At 44.0% G+C, this 23935-nt stretch overlaps 1 protein-coding gene across 3 annotated transcripts in view; it reads right to left on the minus strand.

Annotated features, from left to right (window-relative positions):
* LOC146812781 (complement C1s subcomponent-like) overlaps positions 1-23650 on the minus strand; it is an 89764-nt gene extending 66114 nt beyond the window's left edge. For 2 of the 3 annotated variants that reach the window (XM_085619887.1, XM_085619886.1), the window contains exons 1-2: positions 23495-23650; positions 907-986 (exon numbers count right to left, since the gene is read on the minus strand). In XM_085619887.1, coding sequence (XP_085476013.1) covers positions 907-986; positions 23495-23596 — 182 coding nt within the window. In that variant the 5' untranslated portion in view covers positions 23597-23650. The remainder of the gene's footprint in view (positions 1-906; positions 987-23494) is intronic. The other variant, XM_085619888.1, reaches the window with a different exon arrangement.
* Between the last annotated feature and the right edge of the window lie 285 nt (positions 23651-23935).

The raw sequence follows: 23935 nt of genomic DNA on the forward strand, positions 1-23935 counted from the left end.
TCACCTTACCTGCAGTAACCACAAAGAAAGAAGTCACTGTACCTGGAAGCCGCCGACGCACAGCACGTTGTCAGCTAACCGCAGGAGGGTGCGGTACGAGCTGCTCATGGCCTGAGCGCAAGAAGACGCATCCCAGCTCCCATATTCTTCTGAAGGCTGCGTTTGGGTAAGACTGTCCCAAGGCCACAGACCCTTTAGTGACTTTACAAGCTCCTGAAGAGCTGAACTTTCAAGGCCAAACCAGATATCTATGTGCATCACTCGTGAGGTCACATCGTAGACCTGCCAAGGACATGGTGGTTAGCATGGAGGAGAAGGGTGGAAGAGGAACCACCGGGAGACAACTGCTGAGACCAGTGCTTGGGCGCTAACATTAACAGACCTAATGTGTGGATTACTTAGTGTGCTGTGGTTTCCATGGATAATAAATGCTGCTTTTCATACCAAAAGTAAGTATCAGACTCGACAATCATATTATTGAGGTCACTGTGGGTATTTTGAGTCATGAGCCTCTGCCTACCTGGCCCCTACCTTCCCCATGAGCAGCCTTGGACTGCTCGACCTGCGCTACCACTGAGTCAAGTGCTGAAGGGGTAGTATTTGGCCCAGTTACTCAGGAGCCCATAGTATATCAGGCCCCAGGACAGCAGGAGTAAAAGGCCACACCTCTCCGTGTTGAGACAAGTAACCCCTGCTTGTCTTGTGGCCCCCTGAAAGGGGCTCAGATGGATATGGAAAGAGGAGGGTGAGTACTGAAGTGCAAGGTTGGAGGAAAAGGGGGAGAAAAAAAGAAAAACACTGTGGGGAGAAGTATGAATGAGGCTTAGAGTAAAATAGAAAGTTGAGGCCTCGAGACCTGAGGTTAAGAGAAGATATAAGGGAGCACAGAAGGCCTGGGGGTCTTACCAGTTCATGTCTCCAGATGGACCCAATCCGCTGGTCCAGCTGATCTCCTGTCTCCTCCAGCCAAAGTTGCAACACTGTGTCTGTAAAACAAGCATTGACAATGTCAAAAGTTGGGCCTGTTTTATAGTGAAAAATAGATGCCGTACAACAAAGAGAACAGCAATGCCAGATTTCCTCATGCACACAAAAAGGGCACAGCACGGGCAGATGTACTGCTTGCTCCCTCACACACAAACACACACACACACAACTTCTGCTGCACTGGCAATAAGTTCAACTGTAAAAGTTTTCCTCACATAGAGAATGGGTATTAGATGAAATATAGCAGTCCATGCCTCCCTCACACTTACAAACCTTTCCTCACACCGAACACTGGGGTAGTAGCACTGACTGCAGCAGTAAAAGATCCCCTCACAGAGGGCCGGCTCCTTCGTTAAGGCGGAGGAGCGCCGCCCCACTTAAAAATTGCTCCCGTGATAGAAAAATAAAATGGTAATAAATGTCATTTTTACCATTTTATTGTGATAAACCTCGTCCCGAGCCAAAAGTCAGGGTGGGGGCAGGGCTTTCTGGTTTCTGCTGCTACCAGTGATGGGCAGGGCACTTTAAGTTTAAGGTGCACATGTCTTTTTGGCTGCTATCTTGCGACGGCCAGCCAGACATGCGTATTTTAAACCTCTCTAACCCGGCTCTCCTAGACAGCTTGGTTGGAGACAGCATAGGGCTCTGGTGTGCTCTGGAGTGGCGAGAGAGGCTGCTCCTTCCAATCCTGGTGCTGCTCTCATGCAGCATGAGAGCGGCACCAGGATTGGTTACTGCAGTTTCCTGCAGCCTGCCTGCCTGGAGAAGACACGAGCGAGAAGGAGGACGTTGCTCCAGAGTAAGTGGGATTGTTTTTTGTTTACTTCTTTTTTTACTTGTATTTTTATATATTTTTTTCTTTTATTATTCCCCCCGCCCACCACCCTCCTGACATGCCAGCCACCACTGCCCTCACACACACAGCACAGGTACCAGAAGGGCAGAGGAGCAGTAAAGTTAGCCAATCATGGAGAGGTGCAGGACACTCTTGCTTTAAAACAGGACAGGAGACTGGGAAAACAGCTGTAGTACAATCTGTCCTCACTCACAGCCTATCCTTTGGAGTGACATGCCATTCTTGTGGCTGAGCACTTACCCCTAGAGTACATTGTAGAGAGGTGCATCAGTTTATGCAGAGAGCACTGATGACTTGCTGATGGAGGATGTATAGTGTGTAAAGTGCTAAATGCATCCTCCTTTTGCACTCTCTCTAGTGTAGTTTAGTGAAAAGCTCTGGCTGCAGCATTCCTTGTATGCCCCGCTAGCGACCCTGGAAGACCCTGCTCTCAGCCTTGGGAGCTATGCGGCTTTTGTGGGTGAAAAAGACGTCCTCACATCGGTGGGAATCAAAAGGTGTGCCCTGGCTGCACAGGAATAAATGCTTTTTCTTATATAGTAAAATCTATGCACCGCAAACTGAATTGTCTCCAGCTAGTTCCAAATGCCTGATAGTCGAATGGATGAAGGCATAGGGAAATAATGTGAAATGCCCATCCGGGCCCAGGCGCCAGACATTACGCCTGTTTTATTACATACCCCTCGGAAACCCTTAAACTGATGCACTCCACTCATCTAAACCTCACCCGTGAAAGACTGTCTCTGATCTCTGAGCAAGAAATTCTTATTAAAAGGAGCGCATTCCCAGAGATACAGAACTTGACCACCCCCAGGCAAACCTCGCAGTGCCCGGCTTAACTTTGGCCCGCGCCCCTATCAATCTATTATCTCAATACACGTTCCCTTGTCAAGCACCAGCTTGATATCTTCCTCCTTCTGCTCACTTACAAACCTTATATTCTACTGTTGACCGAAACATGGATCACCTCTGACTCCGCCACTGATATGCTGGTGTCGTTACCCCCAGATTACTATATCATTCATGCCAACCGCTTGTCGGGTAAACCGGGGGGTTGGGGGGGAGGGGTTGCAGCCATTATTCACAATAATTTCAGGTTCAGCTCTCTGACCTGTCTCTCCCTCAAGGAGGTGGAGAACATAGTAATCAAACTTGAATCCACCACCGACAACTTTGTCTGTGTACTAGTCTAAAGGCCACCGTACCAAATGTCTCATTTTCCCCTATCACTCAGCGAACAGATGGCAAAACTCGTCATTGATCATGCCAAGGTCCTCCTCGTGGGCGACTTTAATCATTGGTACAATGACCCTCACGAAGGACCACAATCTGCTGAGCTATCTGATCTTCTTACCAACTTAAACTTCACCCAACAGGTCTTATCCCCCACCCATCTGAAAGGGCACATCCTGGACCAAGTCTGGACTAGCGGCCAGATTACATCCTTCCCCACAATTGCTCCTTGCATTTGGTCTGACCATCACTTATTAAAATTTATGCTCGTACTCCCGACCATCGCGAAAATTAGCACAGCCGAAGGCGGCTTTGCTAGGAAATGGAACGCCATCAATAAAAAAGACTTCCTTGACACCCTGACCAGTACAGCCCCGTCCCTGGACACCGACATCAATGCCACTGAAGCGAACCTCTCTGAATGGCTTCTTGAGGCCAGTAACAAGCACGCACCCCTTAGGAAAGTTAAATTAGCCCGACGTGCTGATGCCCAGAGATGGTTCTCTACTGAACTTAAAACTCAGAAACTAGCCTTGCGCCAACTAGAGAGGCAGTGGCGACAGGAATATTCTCCTGACAAAAGATTTCTGTATACCACAGCCCGGTAAGTATATATGAAAGCTCCCGCGCGGCGGGCTGCATTTAACTCCGGTCCCCGCCCACAGCTCTACCCTCGCACAGATTGATTGTCTGCTACTGGGGGAGTCTCTAGGAGCGACGAGGGAGCCGGAACAGCCGACTTACACGCGAAGGTTAGTTACACTAAAAACATTGGTAAACACAGTAAAACAATTCCAAAAGTGCAGTTCTTTAAAAACAAATTTTAAAAAGTAGCGTTTTTTGGCAGAGCCTTAAAGTAGCGTTCTAATAGCACAGATAGCCTAATGAAGATCTCCCGCGCTGCGGGCTGCATTAAACTCCGGTCCCCGCCCACAGCTCCGCCCTCGCACAGCGGGATTGGCTGCTACTGGGGGAGTCTCTAGGAGCGACGAGGGAGCCGGAACAGCTGACTTACATGCAAAGGTTAGTTACACTAAAAACATCGGTAAACACTGTAAAACAATTCCAAAGGTGCAGTTCTTTAAAAACAAATTTTAAAAAGTAGCGTTTTTTGGCAGAGCCTACAAGTAGCGTTCTAATAGCACAGATAGCCTAATGAAGATCCCCCGCGCTGCGGGCTGCATTTAACTCCGGTCCCCGCCCACAGCTCCGCCCTCGCACAGCGGGATTGGCTGCTACTGGGGGAGTCTCTAGGAGCGACGAGGGAGCATGACTTACATGTGAAGGTCAGTTACACTAAAAACATCGGTTAACACAAAAAAAGTTCTGTATACCACAGCCCGGAAAGTATATATGAAGGCCATTCTCGCAGCTAAAGCTGCCCACTTCTCCATGCGCATTCTCAATTCCAATAAAAGCGCTAAAGAAATATTTGTCATAATGAATAAACTGTCCAACCCAGACAGAATCCTCTCAAAGGTTACGCCCCCTCCCAAGCACTGTGCGACTCACTAAATGACTATTTAATTGAAAAAATCACCACCATCAAAGCCAGCATTCCTAAGCACCCCCCCATGCTGAACTCTGTTGCCATGCACAGAAACAATTGCACACTCAGCTGCTTCCCCACCATCAGCACCGAGATCTTTCAGGAGCTCCTAGTGAAAGTTAAATCAGGAGCGCCCTCTGACTGCTGCCCACCTCACATACTCAAAGACTGTCTCTCAGTCTACCAGGGCCCTGCACTCGCCTTACTGAACAAGTCACTTTCTTCTAGCCAAGTCCCTATGGCCTTCAAGAAAGCCATAGTGGTCCCCCTCCTGAAAAAACCTGGAGCTGATCCCGTGCTTCTGCCTAACTACCATCCCATTTCCTTGCTCCCGTTTCTGGCAAAGGTACTAGAGGCCCACGTAGTTAAATGCGTGTCCAACTTCTTGGAGGAATCTAAATACCTCAACTCTTATCAGGCAGGGTTTCGGCCGTTCACTCCACTGAAACTGTAATCTTAGCTGTCCTGGACACTCTTTGTGGCAACCTGCAACCCCTCTGCTGAGGAAATTGCATTGGCTTCCTATTCCTCAACGTTGCGCTTTTAAGGTGGGCTGCCTTATCTTGAAATCCCTGCATGGCAATATTCCCAAATTTTTTAACAGCCTGATACTCAGGCACACTCCCTCCCGTAACCTACGCTCTTCTCACCTCTCACTCCTCACCACCTCTGCATTTAAACGGGTACGTCAGGGAGGCCGCAGATTTGCAACACTTGCCCCCAAAATGTGGAACTCCCTCCCATAGGAAATCCGGTCCTGCACTGATCTTTTGCAATTCAGAAAGTCCCTTAAAACGTGGCTATTTACACAAGCCTAAAATTAGTGTTTCCACTGGTAGCATGCAGAGCCTTTAACAGCGTCATGAAACCACCCGGTGTACGTGCGCTTTACAAGTCATTTTTAACATTAACATTTTAACATGCCTAGGATCACACAATGTAATAAAGTGGATGAGTCGGGATTTTAACCTTGTACTGATATCTCAGTATGTAAACTTTGCCCCATACCACATAGATCCTAAGTTACACTCCAAAACCTATATCCAATTCCAGTCTACTGCCTTTTAAATTAAGTTTACCAGATAAGAACCTTTCAGAGATCCACAAAGGGATATTGATGCTAACTCAACATCATACTGTTTGTAAGTGATTCCGTAATAGTAGCAATTTCTATAAATTCATAAGAATTTCATACGGTGAGACGTCAGTACTTCTCATAATAAGTTTCCTATTTAAGCACCAAATAATTTTCCAATAAGAGTTATGTCTATTGTTTAACTCCATGTGAACCCTTTTTTGCTAGGTGGATGTTAGAACTGGGGTTTCTGGCTGTCAGAGTATGCACCCTGTCCAAGCAGGAACTACCACTCTAGTCAGAGTAAGCTAGAAACATACTAAAAGATAACTTGTGCTCGCCCTCTGGTAGCTTAGCACAGAGCAGTCAGTCTTATCTAAACAGGCAATGTGTAAATTATTTGTGCAACACATAGTAACACTATGAAAACACCATGAAAATACTCCGCACTGGGTAGACAAATAGATTAGGTTCAAGGTTCAAAAAACACTTTATTCGGATAGCACTGTATCCATAAAAGCACAGCACAACAGCAAACAAATTTAAAAGAAAATACAAAGAGAGTCATGATAAAAACCATTAAAACCATTGGCGACAAACAATATACAATAGACTTTAAATTCATAGAGATCATCAGAAGATAAAGCTCAAGCTTTAGACATCATACGGCGTGCACGAACTGCAATTCTCAAGTAGGTGCCTGTGCGAAAGACCAGCTCTTCATCATCCAGGGGGAGTAGCCTCAAATAGGTGTTTTCCAGACTAATGGGAACATGCTTTTTAAAATACAGAGTTAAAAGCCACTTGATATACTTTAAATAATAATTGCAAAAGAACAAAAAATGTAAAATAGATTGGCCACACTGACCATCATACGGACAGGGTATAAGATCAAGGTCAGAGTGGTGGCAAAGAGGAAAACATAATACAAATTTAATAGTGCCAGCTTAAACGAGACAAAAGGCTCCTCTCCCTACGGCTCATGGGCAGAGTAATGTAGTTAGCCAGCGGGTGTACAGAATTTTCAATATTTTCAATAGCCATGTAGCTCTGAACAAGAGATTTTTTAGATTCCCTTTCTATCCTTTCTGCTCTATATAACGAATAAAGCGCACTTCTAAGCTCATTTTTGTTCGTGGTCATTGGTGTGCTGGGATCCAAAAAGATTCTTCCCTGGTTAACGCTACTTAGGCTCTGATACACCCCTGACAGCCATGGTATGTCCTTCCCTTTCACACATCCCATGCAATCGCTCATAATCGCTCTGTTAGGGATGCAGCCGATAACCAAAAAAGGGCAGGGCGGGTCCTGATAAAATCCTCATTAAAATTTAGATCGAGTTCCCTATGGCAAGTATATTGTGGTGATGAGATTGGGACGCCTAACAACTTCCTGCAAAATCTGTTCTCTTCCTGTTGGATGCAGGTACTCTTGGCAAAGCCCCAAACCTCAGCACCATATGTGGCTGTTGGCACGCATTGGGACTTTAAAACATTTTAAATGGCTAAAATAGCCCCTGTTCTCTTTGGGAGAGGGAGACTAATAATCGTGTTGATGGCCTTTGAGAACTTGCTCCTGGAGTGAGCCATATGCTCAATCCAGGAGCCGTTCGCAGAAAAGACCACAAAATAAGAAAAAGTACTGGTGCTCATTAGCTTCTGATTACCCACCGATATTGAGCTAAGTTGATGTTTCTTGGGACCACACGACATTATAAAACACTTTTTAAAATTAGTGCGTAAGTCCAAGCTGTCCATATGGTTAACAAAACCCTGCACTAATGTGTGCAATGAATTCGGAGATTATATTATATTTTTATGAACAAAACAAACCCAAATGATAAAAATCCAATAAGTTGAACCGTAGTTATGAATTTTTAAACTAGACGTCGTGCTGGACCGGGGTGAATCCAAATCCAAAGTGTAGGCCATCCACGATGGAGGACAGGATGGCTGCAGGACTCATGCAGATCCCGCTGAAAAAGTACCTTGGATGGAGGAAGCGTCAAATTCGAAGACTCAATGTGTTTTTTCCGATCTGCGCAGGCAATGAAAGCTTCATCGACGAACCCCTTTTGATGCAGGTGATGCATTGGCGTTGAGGTGCACTGTCCATCGTCGTCAAGCCGCGCATTCAGTCTAAGCAATGTCATCGATCAGCTCCTGTGTTGGCTTCGAAAGGAAATGCATGAGTTCTGATCGGCGCAAAGTCATCACTGCATCGATTTTGATTGTTCTCTACAGCTGAAACTCCCTTTCAAGGGCCTAGGACTGGATTGGCACCACTTGGCAGGGCAGGACTCACAGATGGCAGAGTTCAAGTGCTGTTGCAGGGTTGAAGGAAGTTTTTGATGGCCTTGAGACTTCAGAACAGGGGTAAGCCTGCAAGCACTTGGAGTCACTCTGGGTTCTAGTCCCTGCCCTCAGTAGGGCAGAGATTATTGGGCAGCAGGACAGCATAACAACTCAGAAAAGCAGTTCTTCCATAGCAGCAGTCAATCAGAGTGGCAATCCTTGTAGCCCAGCAGTCTTTACTCCTGACAGAGTTCTTCACAGGTCCAGTAGTGTACAGTCTAGGGAAGGTCAGAGGCCCAGCCCTTATACCCAGTTGTGCCGACTTCAAAGTAGGTCCTTGAAGTCCACAGGTCCCCTTGGCTCCAGACTATCAGTAGGGGGCAATCAGCTCTTTGGCTGGGAAACAGGACACTGCCTATTCAGGTGTAAGTGTCAGCTCCCCCCTCTCCCTGCCTAGGAATGCAGATGAATGCAGATGAGTTCTCTGTCACACCCTCCGTTTCTGTGTTTGTGGCTGTTTAGAGTGAATACACAAAGTGTCGCTGTCACCCACCCGAGGCGTGTATTGGAGTCAGACTGCAAGGCACACAGAGCAGTAAAAGCAGAGAAATGTCCACTTTCTAAAAGTGGCATTTCTAAAATAGTAATTTTAAATCCAATTTTACCAATAAAGAGTATTAATCAATACTATTTCAAAGTTAATATGAAACATGATGCAGCTACTCCTTTCTAATCAGGAATTACTGCTGAAAAGTGTATTAAGGAATTCTCAGTGCTAACCTATGAGAGGAGTACTCCTCACAGTAGTGAAAAACAACTTTGGGTGTTTGTCACTACAAGGACATACAAACTTGAAAGTAAATGTCCTGCCTTTTATTTACACAGCACCCTGCCCTTAGGGCTAGCTAGGGCCTAACTTAGGGATGACTTATGTGTAATGAAAGGGGGGTTTAAGGCTTGGCAAGTGGTTTTAAATGCCAAGTGGAAATGACAGTAAACAGCATGCACAGGCCTTGCAATGGCAGGACTGAGACAGGTTTGAAAAGCTAGGTTGTATGGGTGGCACAATCAATGCTTCAGGTCCAGTAGTAGCATTTGGGTTACAGACCCTGGGTATATGGTATTCCACTTTACAAGGAACTTATGAGTAAACGAAATCTGCCAGTTTGGTATGCACCAACATCACCATGTTTAGGGGAGAAGCACATGCACTTTAGCACTGGTCAGCAGTGGTAAAGTGCTCAGAGTCTTGAGGCCAACAAAAATATACAGCATATAGAGGAGGTAAGCAGGCAAAGCATTTTTAGGGAAGACCCCTCTAAGGATGACATGTCTAGCAGTGGGCAATATATATTGGCTCAAGCACAGATGTTGAAAGCTGTCCTGTGACTTTTTAGGTAGCAATTTATGCTTTTTTTTCTCCTGTATTTACGCTACTTACTATTAACTAAAGTCCCTTTCCCTATGGTGGTTGTTATCTATTTCCTACTTCATATTTACTTAGCATTCCCAGTAAACCATATTTTAAACACATAACATAACACGTGTATTTGTAAAGCACATGTCCCCATGGCGCATCTTGGCACTGAATAACAGGTGTTTATTGTTACCCATGGTACTCATTTTATCAACCTCAAAGATATAAAAGGCTGAGTGGACCAGCCAGATTTCAAATCCTTGAAAACAAATGCCCAGCGTTCTAGTTTTTCTGAAAAAGAGAAGACGATATCATCCCCACTCTATGGGTGCCCATCTTTGAGCACTTACTTAGGAGTTGAACCCCTGCTACTGTTACCCCGGCATTGTGACTCAGCTCTCAATGTTCAATTGACAGACACACACACATGCATTTCAGAGCAGATCACAGCTGTGTGATATGGAGCTGTTCTCTGCAGTGGAGGGCCTTTCGCAAGCACATGGCCTGCTCCTATTAGACTGCCCTTCACTCCCCTCATTAGTCCAAAGAACTCATGCCTTGTCAATGAACAGAGTGTGGATTTTGGGTCATTTCCCTTGAGCCACTGGCTTTTTTGGTAACCCCCTTCAACAACTATTTGTCTGAAGTGGCATTCAATTCTGGTTGAACCCGTGACTTTTTGTGTATGCTACACAGCTTTGGTGATTCTTTGTCAGGACCGGAGGCTTCAGATTATGCATGTAATGTCATCTACAAACCACAGTCCTTTGTATCATATAAACCATCTTGGTAGCTGAAGTCCTTCCTCTTTCTTGCTGCTCGGATCAGCCATGATAAATACACCTTTCAATTCCTATTACATTGTTATTCGATTGATCTTACTGGATTTGATGCCTGCAACGCTGCTTCCTTTCTGTTGCTAAGTCTCGGGCTTTCACGAGCACCATGCATTCTGCCAATTCTACCTGGTCCCCCTCCAATCCTTTCAGACTTTGAGAGACATTTGGCAGCCATTGACGTGCTCTCAGAAAGACTTGTCAGTTCCGCGAGCCGGGAGCGGCTGTCTATATTTGGATGAGTTCTGGTTACAGCTTCATTTTCCGGGCTCCTTGCACACTGGTTTAGCAAAACCATTGGTCCTGCAATCATTGCTTTGGGGGGTTTGTTTCCTCCCTTTTTGGCTTAAGCTGCTCCAGAAGGAGATGAAAAGGTGGCGATACACAAACTGCTCTTCTATAGTTACTACGGCCAAAAATGACCCAAAACAGTAGTAAATGTACTCCAGCTCAGACCTGCAGTCAGACCTGCACCGCACTTGGTCAACGGCTGAAACAGCAACACCATCCAATTCAAAATAAGGGAGGTAGATACTTAAAATAAAACCCTGTGAGAAATTATATTAAAATTAATGTATTTACATGTTTTAAAAATATATATATGTATTTTATTGTTTAATAAATTAAATATAAAAAATTAATTGTGTTTTATTATAGAATATTTTTATAAAACTTTTATATATAAAAATAAATAACTTTATTTAAGAGAATAATTTAAAGTAATGCTATACAACATGTTTAGGAACTTTTAGTATATAATCAATAGCTATAAACATTTTACTTTAGGTGGGATTTTTTTACTAACTCTTTAAAAAATTATATTTCAATTTAATATGCTTGAATTACCAATATATATAATTCAAAATTAAGTTAGTAGTGCTCTAGCATTTTTTTTTACATTTGTACACATTAATTTTATATAAATATGTGAATTTAATTTACATTAACATTTAACATAAAAATGTAGTTGCTTTTTTTTAAAAAACCTTAATAAACATTATCATTTTCCTTAAACTTTACTGATAGGAGCTCTCCTCCAGGATTGTGGTGGTCTCCAACAAGTGTGTGGAACGTCTAATATGCTCGTAAAGTTACTACTAGTGAGACCTTTGCGTCGTATTTGTCTTTTTTCTGATTGATTCAGTAGGCGGGAACATGTAAGTGTAGTAACTTTACACTTGGAAATGGCGAATAGCCCTAAGTAGTAAAATTACTCCAAAGTATAAGGCTAGCTTTACACGAGCAGATTTACTCACATGTAAAATGACGTTTGCGAATAGGCCTCTGAATCGCTGCGCTTGAAGGATGCATCCATTCTGTCAGGAGGTTCTTTACTTTGCTGGGTCTGGTGGCTCAGTGGACTAATGCATCCACTGCAGGGGCCTGTGTTCGACCTCATGGTCACAGGTTCTAATCCCAGCGGGTCCACTCAGCCTTTCATCCACTTGAGGTCGATAAAATGAGTACCATTGAGTTGGGTAACAATATGCATCTGTTATTCAGCACCAAGATGCCCTGTTGCTGGGGTGAACGTGTGCTTTACAAATACTTATGTTATGTTTACAAGAGGACCGTCAATTATAGAATGGAAATGTGAATCCAAAATAAACGAGTACACCCTTCTGAAAGTCCTTCAATAGTCTGGCAATGTGAAACTGTCTGACTTTCTTTTCCATGAGTCTGGACCATTAGAGGGACAGCCATGAGGATTCTGTTTTGACAGTTTTGAAACAAAGCAGGAAGCTGGACAAGCTTTACTCTGTTTGACTGGAAATCTGCCTCTCTTCACAAAGTTGGTAGCACAATGGGCATCTGCACAAAATTCAAAGATGTGATAACTGAAAGAGATAAGACTCTCACAGCCAGACTTGAGCCTTCAGCCTGTACTGAACCAACATAATCTAATTGAAGCATCAGAGCACAAAATAGAGCCATTGAGGCTAAAGTCAAAATGATGGGGGGAAAACTAGACATGCTGTAGTGTTGGGTTCCAGCATTTTGGCTTTGCAATGCTTATTTTGGCATTACTTTTGCAAAACTTCATTGTAGGAGAAGCTGCTGGGCCTTCATCAATGTAAGACATATTGTCTAATGCTGAATTATTTTTAAGTCTCAAAAACCAATTTTTTCCAATTCAAAATAATCTTTATTTCGGTCATAGACCATAAAAGATAAGCAATCCACAAAGACATACAATCATTAAAAAAAAAAAAAAAAGAAATTATTACAGTACATAGAAAGTAAGTACAATAAAGATTAGATTGGTTGCCAGTTAATTCATTAAAACAGTAGGTAAAAGTTTAAAAGATTAAAATGTCATAAAAACAATACATTATACCGGCAAGTTCGGCAATAAAAGGGAACTTCTCCTTCGCCACACAGCATACCAGAAGCATGATAGCGAAAAGACTATAGGTAATGCTGTGTCTGTCTTCAAGATTCTGTAGGCAACTTTACAATGTATGGTCCCCAAATTCCTACAGAGTTGACGAAGCCAACGTTTTCTGATAGTTTTGTATGTGGGGCAAAAAAAGAGAACGTGTAGATCAGTTTCGCTAGGGGCTCCACAGGTTGGACAGTCAGGGAGATTATTTATCGACCACTTCCCTGTGAAGGCTCTCAAAGGCAATGTTCCATACCTGAATTGCATATATAGTTTTCTAGAGGCATTAGGCTCCATCAGGTCTAGAACTGGCTCTATTTTGAAATCTTCTTTGATATTAAAGAAGTCCGTGGTCAGAGAGCCTAATTTATTATTGGTTAGCATCATATTTTTATTATTTAACCAAAATGCATTTACCAATTCAGCTCTAGAGAGTGTAGGGGCGTGTGTTTCAGGATGGTGCCATAGTGCGGGAAACCCTAATCTAATAAGCTCCCTTTTGATATAAAGAAGCCACGGTATATTATCTATACCACGAGGGGTCATTAACGATTTTAAATCGTTTTGATAATCCACTAGCTCTGGAGTTGCCCACAGCCTGCGCCAATACAGTAGTGGCCTTAAAGCAATTTCGTCTTGGATAGACCTTACTCCCAGGTCCATTCTAAGTGGAATAAGGGGAGTGCTGGGTGGTAAGGACAATAACGACCTTAGGAACGAGTTCTCTGATCTCCCAATGTCTCCGGTTAAGCAGTGCCCCCATAGTTCAACCCCATAGAGAGATGCAGCCCGTGCTTGTACTTTGTATATCTCAATGGTGGGTGCTATCGGTTTTGAGATGGAAGCTCTATATATTTTAAGGATCCCACCGCAAGTCTGCGTGAGTCGTAATTTAGCTTTTGCTAGCTGGGGACCCCATTCCATCCTATCCGAAAGTGTGACACCAAGATATTCAAAGACTGAAACCCTATCCAGTGTGACACCATTGAGAGAAGGGTTTGGACCATTGTTTTTGGGCGGGTTGCATATCATAAATTTTGTTTTTTGAGGAATTAACCTCAAGGCCTCTCTGGGAACAAAAATCAGAGAAACTATCGAGGGCACGTTGAATCCCCATAGGGGATTTAGACACCAGGAGGGTATCATCAGCAAACATTAGTGCGACCACCTGCTCGTTGTTAAGTTTGGGGGCATCGATGTCCTTAACTCCCCTCAGGTGGGGCACTAATGCATTAGTATAGAGAGAAAATAGGGTTGGGGCCAAGACGCATCCCTGTCTTACTCCACGGTTAACTGGGAACTTTGGGGTCAAATTGCCCCACTTACCACACCTGACTTGGGCGAAATTGTCATTATGGAGCCGTTTTATAATCCCCAAAAGGCAGGCAGGCATCCCCATCTCAGCCAGGACCGCCCACAAAGTTTGCCGAGGGACTAGGTCAAAAGCTGCTTTGAGATCGACGAAGATAAGGTAGAGGCTGCCACCCTCTACCCTCACGGTTTTCCAATAAAGAAGTTGTAGTCGTAAAAGTTGGTCCACCGTGGATGCCTTCTCTCTAAAGCCAGCCTGGTAAGGGGTTAGTATTCGTTTTTCGTCCATCCAGGCTTGCACTCGATCTAGAATAATACGTGCAAAGAGCTTCTGGCTGACGTCAATCAGGCTGATCGGGCGGTAGTTGCTAGGCAAGAGGGGGGAGCCCTTCTTGAAAACCGGGACTATCTCTGCGCCTGCCCAGGTATTCGGAATGGGGGCACCGTGAAGAATGGCGTTGTAAAGTAAGCAAAGGTATGGTATCCACACCTCGGGTTTATGCTTGTAAAGGTCCCCAGGAATCTTGTCAAGGCCAGGAGCCTTTCCTACTGGAAGTCTGTTTACGGCCTTTTCTACCTCCCTGGGAGTTATACTATCAGTGACTTCGTTAATCGCATCAGGGGGGGATGGAGCCTCAGTAGTGGGGGCCAACGGAGCATACAAACTCTGGAAGTGATCAACCCATTGACTCGATGCAATATTGGGATCATCGGCTATACAGCCTTCCTTTGATTCTGATCTGACAATTGCCCAAAATTCTCTCATGTCTTTTTTAATAAGAGCTCTTTTAATGTCCTCCCATTTATCGTATTCCCAATTCTGCTTTGCCACTTTTACGGTCTGCTTATATTTAATTCTACTCATAGCGACCGCTTTCCTATCGCCAGATTTTAATGTGGCCAATAGGGCTAATTTTGCCTTTCTGCATTCATGGTTAAACCAGGAGAGTGCCATTGCGGTTCTCTTTTTCCTGGAAGTCAAGGGATTTAAGTAATTTCCCAACATGTTAACTAGCCCAGTATGGATTTCGGACACATGATTTTTCCTGGTATCACTGTCCTGGTCTAAGATTTGGCACATTTGTGCAAGGGCATTACATGTGGCCGAGTAGATAAGGCTGATTTTATCAAAAACACACATTGCCACAGCAGTCCATGCACAGATGGGAACCACTGTGTGTGCAGACGTGCACCTAGGGAAAAAGCAGAATGCTGTCACTCATAGTGAATTTAGCCAATAGCTGAAGTGGGCTGAACATCACACGATGCTGTATCATGTAAAGTGTGGATGAAAAATGTGAATAACACAACAAAAGAGCAATAGATGAAGAGTGTAGGATGAAAGCCCCTTTAAGTATACTGTGGGTCTTATTTATGAGCCCTTGCGTCACTTTTGCGCTTACAGATACGTCAGAAATACTGACTTTTCTGTAACTCTTGCGACATGATGCGTCATACTATAAATATGATACATCATTGGTGTCGCAAGGAGGGCGCAATGAAAAGTGACGCATCGCTGTTTTCTCACAGCGATGCGTCACTTTTCATAAATGAGGCCCATATAATTTTAGTAAAATCAAATGGTCTTGGCTAATGCCAGACCTAAACAGAGTCTTTTTACTTGCATCTCCGGCTCCTGATAACTTTGTACGCAAAGAAATTGGAAAGATTTTCCTCAACAGAATATAAAAGTTTATGGTTACTTTGTTTTGTGCCAAAATGTTCTTGTTTTTCTAAAGATCGGCTTTTCTAATGATGTAGGAACAAATGATAAATTGTATTTATCAATTAACTGCTTTCCTCTAGAGCTGGTAAATGTCTGAATTAGATACCTGCAATTGAGATTATGCTAGAAATAGGTCCGAAAATAAGATTCTGATCACTGTAGAACCAGAACTCATATTCCAGGAAAAACAAGCATTGGCAAAATCAATGGGTCTGGCATTTGCCGCCAACCTATTGGCTTTGTCAGTGGTTGTTTTGTCATGCTTCTTGTGACTTGCCATTCTGTGTGCACTGATCTCTCTGGCTGCACATGTGAGAGGGTTAGGGATGCGGTGGAAAGACATTACCTTGGTCAGGGCCGGTTCTAGGGGGGTGCGAACGGTGCCACCGCACCGGGTGCTGACTTCCTGGGGGCACCGTGTTTGCAAGTTAATTATGTTTTTAAAGCACCTGCTGCAGCATTCCTTTCATCTGCAATTACCAGGCCACACAAAAATGTCAAAATAACTCCTGTGATTGATGTTCTTCCTGGAGAGAGATCAGCATTTTGTATAGTTGAGGTTTTGACTTTGGTGAAGTTAGTGCAGAGGGTTATTATGCCTGCTGCAAAGAACGTGTACCAACCAAGTAGATTACAGAGTGTGTATGATGTAAACAGATCAGCGGGTTACTGCTTTCAAAGAGACATCCTTTTGTTACTTGCAATTTATAACTTACAGTCCTAATATTCAACAGTGAGCTATTAACTTTCATCATAGAACTGCATACACACTGCAAAATATACATTAGAACTTTGATTAATGTTGCAAAAGAGTTAATTTGGCTAGAAATCGATTCTTATTATTAAAGAAAACTCCCAAATATGCTGTTTCTTTTTTGACTCTGAGTTTGTGCTTCTCCACACCAAGCACTCTTAAACTATACTGCTCACCAGTATGGATGACATGTGACTCCTACACTTTTAGGGCCCCATGCATCAAACTAAAAACCGGTCACAAACGGGCAGATTCTCAGAATCTGCCCCTTTGTGACCGGAATTTTTGCATTTGGGATGCATCATCCCAAATGCAAAATTCGCAAATTGCGATTGCATTTAAGGAATCGCAAATTGCGATTCCTTAAATGCAATGCTAGAAGCAATTTAAAATAGCGATTTCGCTATTAGGGGTCACAAATTACCGGGAAAAAAAACTGGTCGGTGATTTGCAAACACTTTGACAAATGCACTAAAGTGCATTTTTCAAAGTTACATGTTAACACACACACGCCCTTGGGGCATTTGTGTGCACAACATGGGTGCACATTACAATTTCAGGGGTGCAACAGGGTGTCCTTTTGGCACCTTTGCACCCTTGAAATTGCATGCACAATTTGCGAGAAATTATTGGGTACTCGCAAGTCGCACATATAATTCCCATTCATTCCTATGGGCCTTTAGGCCCATTGGAATGAATGGGAAGCCATTCCTTAATTGCGAGTCGCAATTTGCGAGTCGCAATTAAGGAATGTTTAGGAATCGCTATTTTTTTTGCGATTCTTACATGCATAGGCTTTTGCGATTCCTTAATTGCGATTCCCTAATAATCACAATTAAGGAATCGCAAAAGCCTACCTTGATGCATGTGCCCCTTACTCCTTTGGCTTATGTAACATTTCCCATACACTGATTTACACACTTCTTATTGATTATCTCTGTGTAATGTGTGTGTGATGCAAAGTGCTCGGACACCCTACACTGGTATGAGTGGCGCAATATAACTAATGCAATGCATCTGAGAGAGAGTGGTTATGGAGACTTGGTCAATGTTAAAGGGTGCTAGTGAGAGAATCCGTGGTGGAGGTAGTCATTGGGGGGGGCGCCAACAAACATTGTCGCACAGGGTGCCACCAGCGCTAAAGCCGGCCCTGACCTTGGTGCTAAAATACAGTGCAGGGAAAGTCGATTTGAAGCATTTTTGTTGCAAAGTTGATCGAGAATGGATCAAGCCCCATTTGCACAGCAACAGGCAGTGGCACAAACGAATTCTCCTTATGTTTGGGGTGTTTGCATAGTAAATTGTGGAGAAAACACTTGTCTCCACTTTTCAGATTTAAAAGATGGAGCTGGATGTAAGTCAAAATCAGTTTCTTCCAGTTTTATTCATCAGTGGCAAACTGACGAGAGGCCAAGACACTGGACCGGCTTCCGTAGGCATTTGGTCAAACCATATATGCCCCCGAGACAACTGCAATCTACAAATGGCAAGCTCGCCTCCATTCCCAGAATACACAAAATGAGACAAGGAAGTCGTTCCTTCTCAAATTTGGCCTCCAGACTCTGGAACTCTCTGCCCTATCAGTTGTGCTCACTCCTGGTGAGGCTTAACTTAGGAAAAAGTTGTGAAAACATGGTTGTTTAAGCCCATTTAGAGCAACATATTTCAGGTTAGGATACTTTTAGCTCTGGGAAGCCCAGTTTTGAGTAGCCATGTGCTTTATAGAAACCATAAAATAAATAAATAGAAATACGCCAAGAGGTGTGGAGGAAAACTAGAGATGGTAAAAAGCAACATTGTAAGGAAGGCGCTTCGAGTTGATGTTAAGACCAAGCCATTTCACTGTTCTAAGAGGAGGCTGTTAATCTCCTTAATGCCCTACTGTGAGCACGGCTTCTTTCGAACTGTTACACACCAACCTTCTCAGTTTTGGAAAATAGAATCTCCAGTTGAATGCAAGTGAAGCCCTGATTATATCTGGGAAATGTATGAACTCAAAAATGCAGTCTGTGCTGCATTAGATTTTAAAAAAATACAACACAACTTGCAGATGCAAGATTATGGAGATGAACGCACTCAGGCGTGCAAATTTGTATTAGCTTGACTCATTTATGGGAAAAGATGTCAAAGGAAATGGACACACATTCCTCCATTGAGGGTGTTTTGTATGTACAGTGACTCTCAGCAAAAATATTGCAAAGGTTACTAAGGGGCATATCAACAAGGGCTTTATCTCCGCTTTTTTGGCTTTAAAAGCCAAAAAAGCGGAGATAAAACTATCGCCCTATTTACAAGAGGGTGCTAACATGCATAATCGCATGTTAGCACCCTTTTTCCAGACGCCTCCCTTTGCATCTCTAATGAGATGCAAAGTGGGCGTCACTGGGCAGTACAACCTTGCAAATATCGCTGATGTGCACATCGCGATATTTACAAGGCTGCCCCAGCATTATATCAGACGTTAGTTTTGGGAGAAAACCGCTGTTTTCTCCAAAAACTAACATCTGCTAAAATCCTGACTTATCCATCCCTAACATAGGGGGTGGATTATGCTGATACGACCCTGTGGGTCGTATCAGCAAGGTTATCGACCTTTTGCAGGGAACATCGCTGAAAAACCAGCGATGTTCCCTGCAAAAGGGCGATAACCTCGCTATCTCTGGAATTGTTATCACCCTGGAGTAACGCGTTGTTAATAACACGCTACCAGGGCGATAAATACCAGAGATAGCCTGCGATAATATAATTATCGCTAATCACGGCCAGCGATAGTTATCGCTGGCTGTTGTTAATATGCCCCCTAGAGTCTACAGAACTTAAAATCATTTTTAAACATTCGGGTGCAAAATATTGCCTCCTACCAAAAAAGCAGTTGGGAAAACTTAAAAAAACTGAAGACATATAAGCCATTTTATCAAATTCTAAAATTTGAGAGAGCAGCACGCGAGAGACAGAAAGAAAATACATGCACTCTAATGGAGTACTTAAAGAAAAAGATAAAAGTAGTTCCTTTAAAGTGAGCAGAGGAAAGACATGTCAGTGATTGAAGAGGATGGTAAAGAGGCTATGTTTCTGAGGTGGAACAAACACTAGATTACCAAGGAAAGCCATCAAATAAGAAGAAAGCATATGAGAGTGACAATAAAGCCAACCAATGGCAAACAATGAGCAGGCTGTAAGCCCCTGCAAGTACTTGGTAAGGCCACGGTAGGTCGTTTTCAACCAGAGCTTGTGCTGTCTGGTAGGCTCAACCTAAAAAGAAAAGGAATGTTCATGGACTAGGCTTTCTATTTTTAATTATCTCATGTGTAAAATGATTTCTGAGTGAAATTCAAGCTGCGCATAATCAGAAATGATCTCACAATCCATGTTCTCATTCTTGTATTTTGCAAAAACGTTTCTGCACTAGGGACCTATGCAAAAGTGTTCACTTCAGTGAGTCAGTGCCAAATCACACCTGAAAAGTAGCAAAATGGTTTACCCCTTTTCTTTTTTTCACTTACGGGGCAGAGTTTTTGTAATGTCGCATCTGCTCAGCTTTCTTGGCTTAAGTATTTCCTGCCCATCTCCTCTCTAAGCATAAAGGGGCACATTTATCAGCACTTTGCATTGCCGCAAAGCCACAAAGCGTGGTGCAAAGTGTTGATGAAGTATTTACTTTCCCACACGTTTTTTGCACTGTAAAATAGCCCCAGATCTACCACCAGTAGTGCATAGCCCTGCTTTGTGTTACTCTGAGTCAAGAGGCATCCCACGCGTGGCACATAGGCACTCCCACGCTACCACCCATGTTTTTTATGGAAAGTCCTATCAACTAGAAATGGCACACAGAACTTTGCATCACAAAATACCGCCTCCTTTAGGCAGGCGCTAACAAGAAGAAATGTTCAATTTCCCCTGACTTTTCAAACATTGCAAATATACTGCACTGCACAGCACACATACAAAGTCGGAAATGTTTTAAAGTATGTCTACTAACACTATTTTACATTGGAAGCCTATTTGTCCAGTACAAAGCCTGTGCCCGACATCACGCACACACCTTTGCACCGTGCATGGTGCTAGGCAGCCTGATTGGAGGCTAGCGCTGAGGAATAGGGAATAGAGCTGCAGCGCTGTATCTTTATTAAATGCGGCTCTCCAAAGCGGTCTCCTCATAGCGCAACGCAGCGCAGCAACCTTGGCGCTATAAACTAGCAAATGTGCCCCAAAGTCCTGCTGATGCAATAGATATTGAAAGGGATCCCTGTAGCTACCAAATGAGTAATACCGCGTAGTTTCTGTTCTTGCCCAACTGCCCCGGAGTGACATCACGGTCTGAGGTTAGGTTCTTCCCTGAGTGATGTCATAGTCTGATGTCAGTTGGGCTCCAGAAATGGTTTCAAAGTTTGATGTCAAATTTCTAGAGAAATATGACAGTGTGTTGTTAGATTCCAGGAGTGGTATGAAAGAGTGGGGTTAGGTTCACGGTCTCACGTAAGGGCCTTGTACTCACATTTCAGTCTAATGTCAGGTCGATCTTGGGATGTCACCTTCTGACATTAGCTTCCTAGAGCGATGTCACTCTGGGAGATCAGGTTCTTCAAGTGTTGTCGCAGTCTGACATGAGTTTCCGAGTGTGATGTCATTTTCTGAGGTCAGATTCCTGCAGTGATGTCATACTCCAATACATGGTCCCTGAAGTGAATTCATAATCACTTTCATGTTAATGGATACACGTCACAGTGTAATTCTAGGTTTCTGTTGTCACTTCATCGGCTGCATTCATCCTGCAGAGGCTACAATCGGATCTAATATTCACACATTTGAAGAGTAACCCTTCAAACAGCCGAAGAGGGGCCTGGTGCATTTAACCTATTACCAAAATGTTTTCTCCATCAAGCTATATTTTGCGATTAGCAGTTATTCCCTGTGTACCTTTAGCTCTGAGAGGAGTTTCAGTAGTAATATTTACTACACGTGCATGCCTGTGATGAGTTCAAAAATATGATCTCGCTTATTTCAAAAAACTAATGATAAAAACCAATCAATATTATATTTATTGTGTATTGTTGTGATGTTTTCATGAATTGTGCTTTGGGGGTATCTCAAAATATGATCTGGATGTAAGATCATGTTAAATATTGAGATTCTTGCAAGAACGAAATAAAATTTGAGAAAGGTTTTTAATAATCGAGATAATAATTTTGAACTAAAGAGATTACTACTGAAAATCCTCTCAGAACTAAAGGTACACAGCGAATACCTGTTAATCGCAAGGTGTTGCTTGTAGGGGAGACTTTTTGGTAATAGGCTACAATCGGACGCCCAGTTGCCAGACTGATGATACAGCGTACGAATGGATTCCCGCAGGGATGTCACAGCCAGTAACGGCTGCTACCGAACAGGGCTGGTAGGGCGAGGGGTGGAGGTGGGGAAACGGAAACGGGGGACAAAAAAATAAAAAATGCATTTACCTTAATACCGCCGGCCGCTGCCTCTCCTCCGTCCTCTCTACAGCAGGAAGCACACAGCCTCCCAGAATCCCCTGGCCAATCACGACGCTGCCTTACAGCAGCCTTGTGATTGGTCGTCTGGTGGAGAACATGCAAAGTGCACATGGTGCCCAGACTGCCGGCCAAACCGTCATGCGCACTTAAGGTGCAACCACTACTCCTCCTCTCTGTGATAGTGGAGCCCAGCCCCGCCACGCCCAAAGAACTTGGCTTCAACTGCAAGCTGGATACAAAAATAAAATGATAACAGAAAGTTATTCTAATTTTTTTTTTGTCTCCAGGTTGCAGTTGAAGCAGTGGGGCGACGCTCCCCGCCTTAGCGGAGGAGCCACCACTTGGCACAGCCTGGTGTCAAGTTTGTGTAAAAATATCAGAGTTTAAAGCAGTGTCACAGCCCAAAAGTGGGTTCCTGAAGAATTGGTAGCACTGTCAGAGTCTAATGCAAATTCTTGAAATGGTGCCATTGTCTGCAGTGATGTCACAGCCTGACGTCAGGTTCCCGAAGTGATGCACAGACTGACGTCATGTCTTCGCAGTGGTAGCATATTCTAATGCGGAGTTATTGTAGCGATTTCATTATGTGACGTCATGAGCCAGCAGCAGTCTCACAGTTTGACGTCAGATTCTCTCAGATCTTACAGACTGCGAGGGCAACTGGAACTGACGTCACACTGCGACGTCACAGCGTCATAATGTCACCTGAGTAAGTTGAATATGCAAAATAGAAAACACCGCAGCAAGAAAATCAGACACCTGCTTTCTAAAAACCAAGCAAAACACCACTTCCATGTGATTGCAAACAATATTAGTAGCAAAAACAACACGGCGGAAATGACGTAAGCAGCCTTTGCTAATACTGATATTACACATTCTTGAAGTGCACGGAATAAACTGGTGTCCATTGGCACTTAATGAACCTGCTCTGTTACTATCCGCCTCAAAGGTATGTTAATGGCCTTGGAAAGATGAATCACTGAGTAGGCCTCTCCGTGTGGTCTACGGGGTCAGTACAGAATTGTGCAGCCGCGGTACTAGCCCACTGAGCTATTGAGCATAATTGGAACCTGTTACCGGAGGTCACTCACTGGAGGTATCAACCCACTGAGCTACTCTCGAGAAAAGGACCAGGGTTTGCACAAAAAGCTGTGTAGCGCTTTATGCAACGGCGCTTTCCTATTAGATGTTGAAATAGCCGCCTACGAGTTACACGAAGCATCTCTACCAGCAGCCACGTTCCTGATGGAGAGGACCGTCTGGACATTATCGACACCCGCTGTGTAAAGCGCTTAAAATGGTAAAGTGCGCCACGAAGCACTATAAAAAGAAATCAACATTATTATCTATTTGCAGGGTATGGGGCCAGTTGCGCGCTGGCTAAAACACACACACATGCAGTAAAAGTAAACATTACCCCAAATCGAGTTCACTCTAACAATATGCAGGATTACCTCCAATTAAAGCTATTTTACTAGTTGGTTTACAAGTTGATCTTAACCGTGGCAGTGGCTGACCATGCCCCGGACTCGTCTTGCTACCTCCCACCCCCTGCTCCCATCCCAGAGTTTGGCCCCTTTTCACCTGCCCTTCCTCCGGGTCTCCGAGGCGCCGTCTCTCTGCCCCAGGGGCCTTCGGGTCTGGCGAGTCCCGTCTTCCTGCTGGTTCGTCCAGCGCTGGCCACATCTGGGAGCACAGCTGTGCACGGCAGCCCAACACAGAAGCAGGGGCGCCCCCTCCCGCAGGCCGGAGCAGTGCAGGCAGAAGGGGGAGAGGCGGTGGGATCTGGCAGGGGAGAGAGGGAGTTTCCAGGATTGAGCAATCGGGAGAAAGAAAAACCTAAAATTGGGCTATTTTAGAGGAAATCAGGTGACTTACGAGAAGTGGAGCTCACTGCCGTCTGGCAATGTCTATGGTATCAAACAATGACCTATGACCTGCAGAGTGTAAACATCTCTGCTCGGTCACATGGACAGCAGGTACATGCCCGATGCCTTGAGGTTATCCGTATCATCCACAGACTTT

Source organism: Triturus cristatus, chromosome 7 (assembly GCF_964204655.1).
Source record: "Triturus cristatus chromosome 7, aTriCri1.1, whole genome shotgun sequence".
Taxonomy (NCBI): Eukaryota; Metazoa; Chordata; class Amphibia; order Caudata; family Salamandridae; genus Triturus; species Triturus cristatus.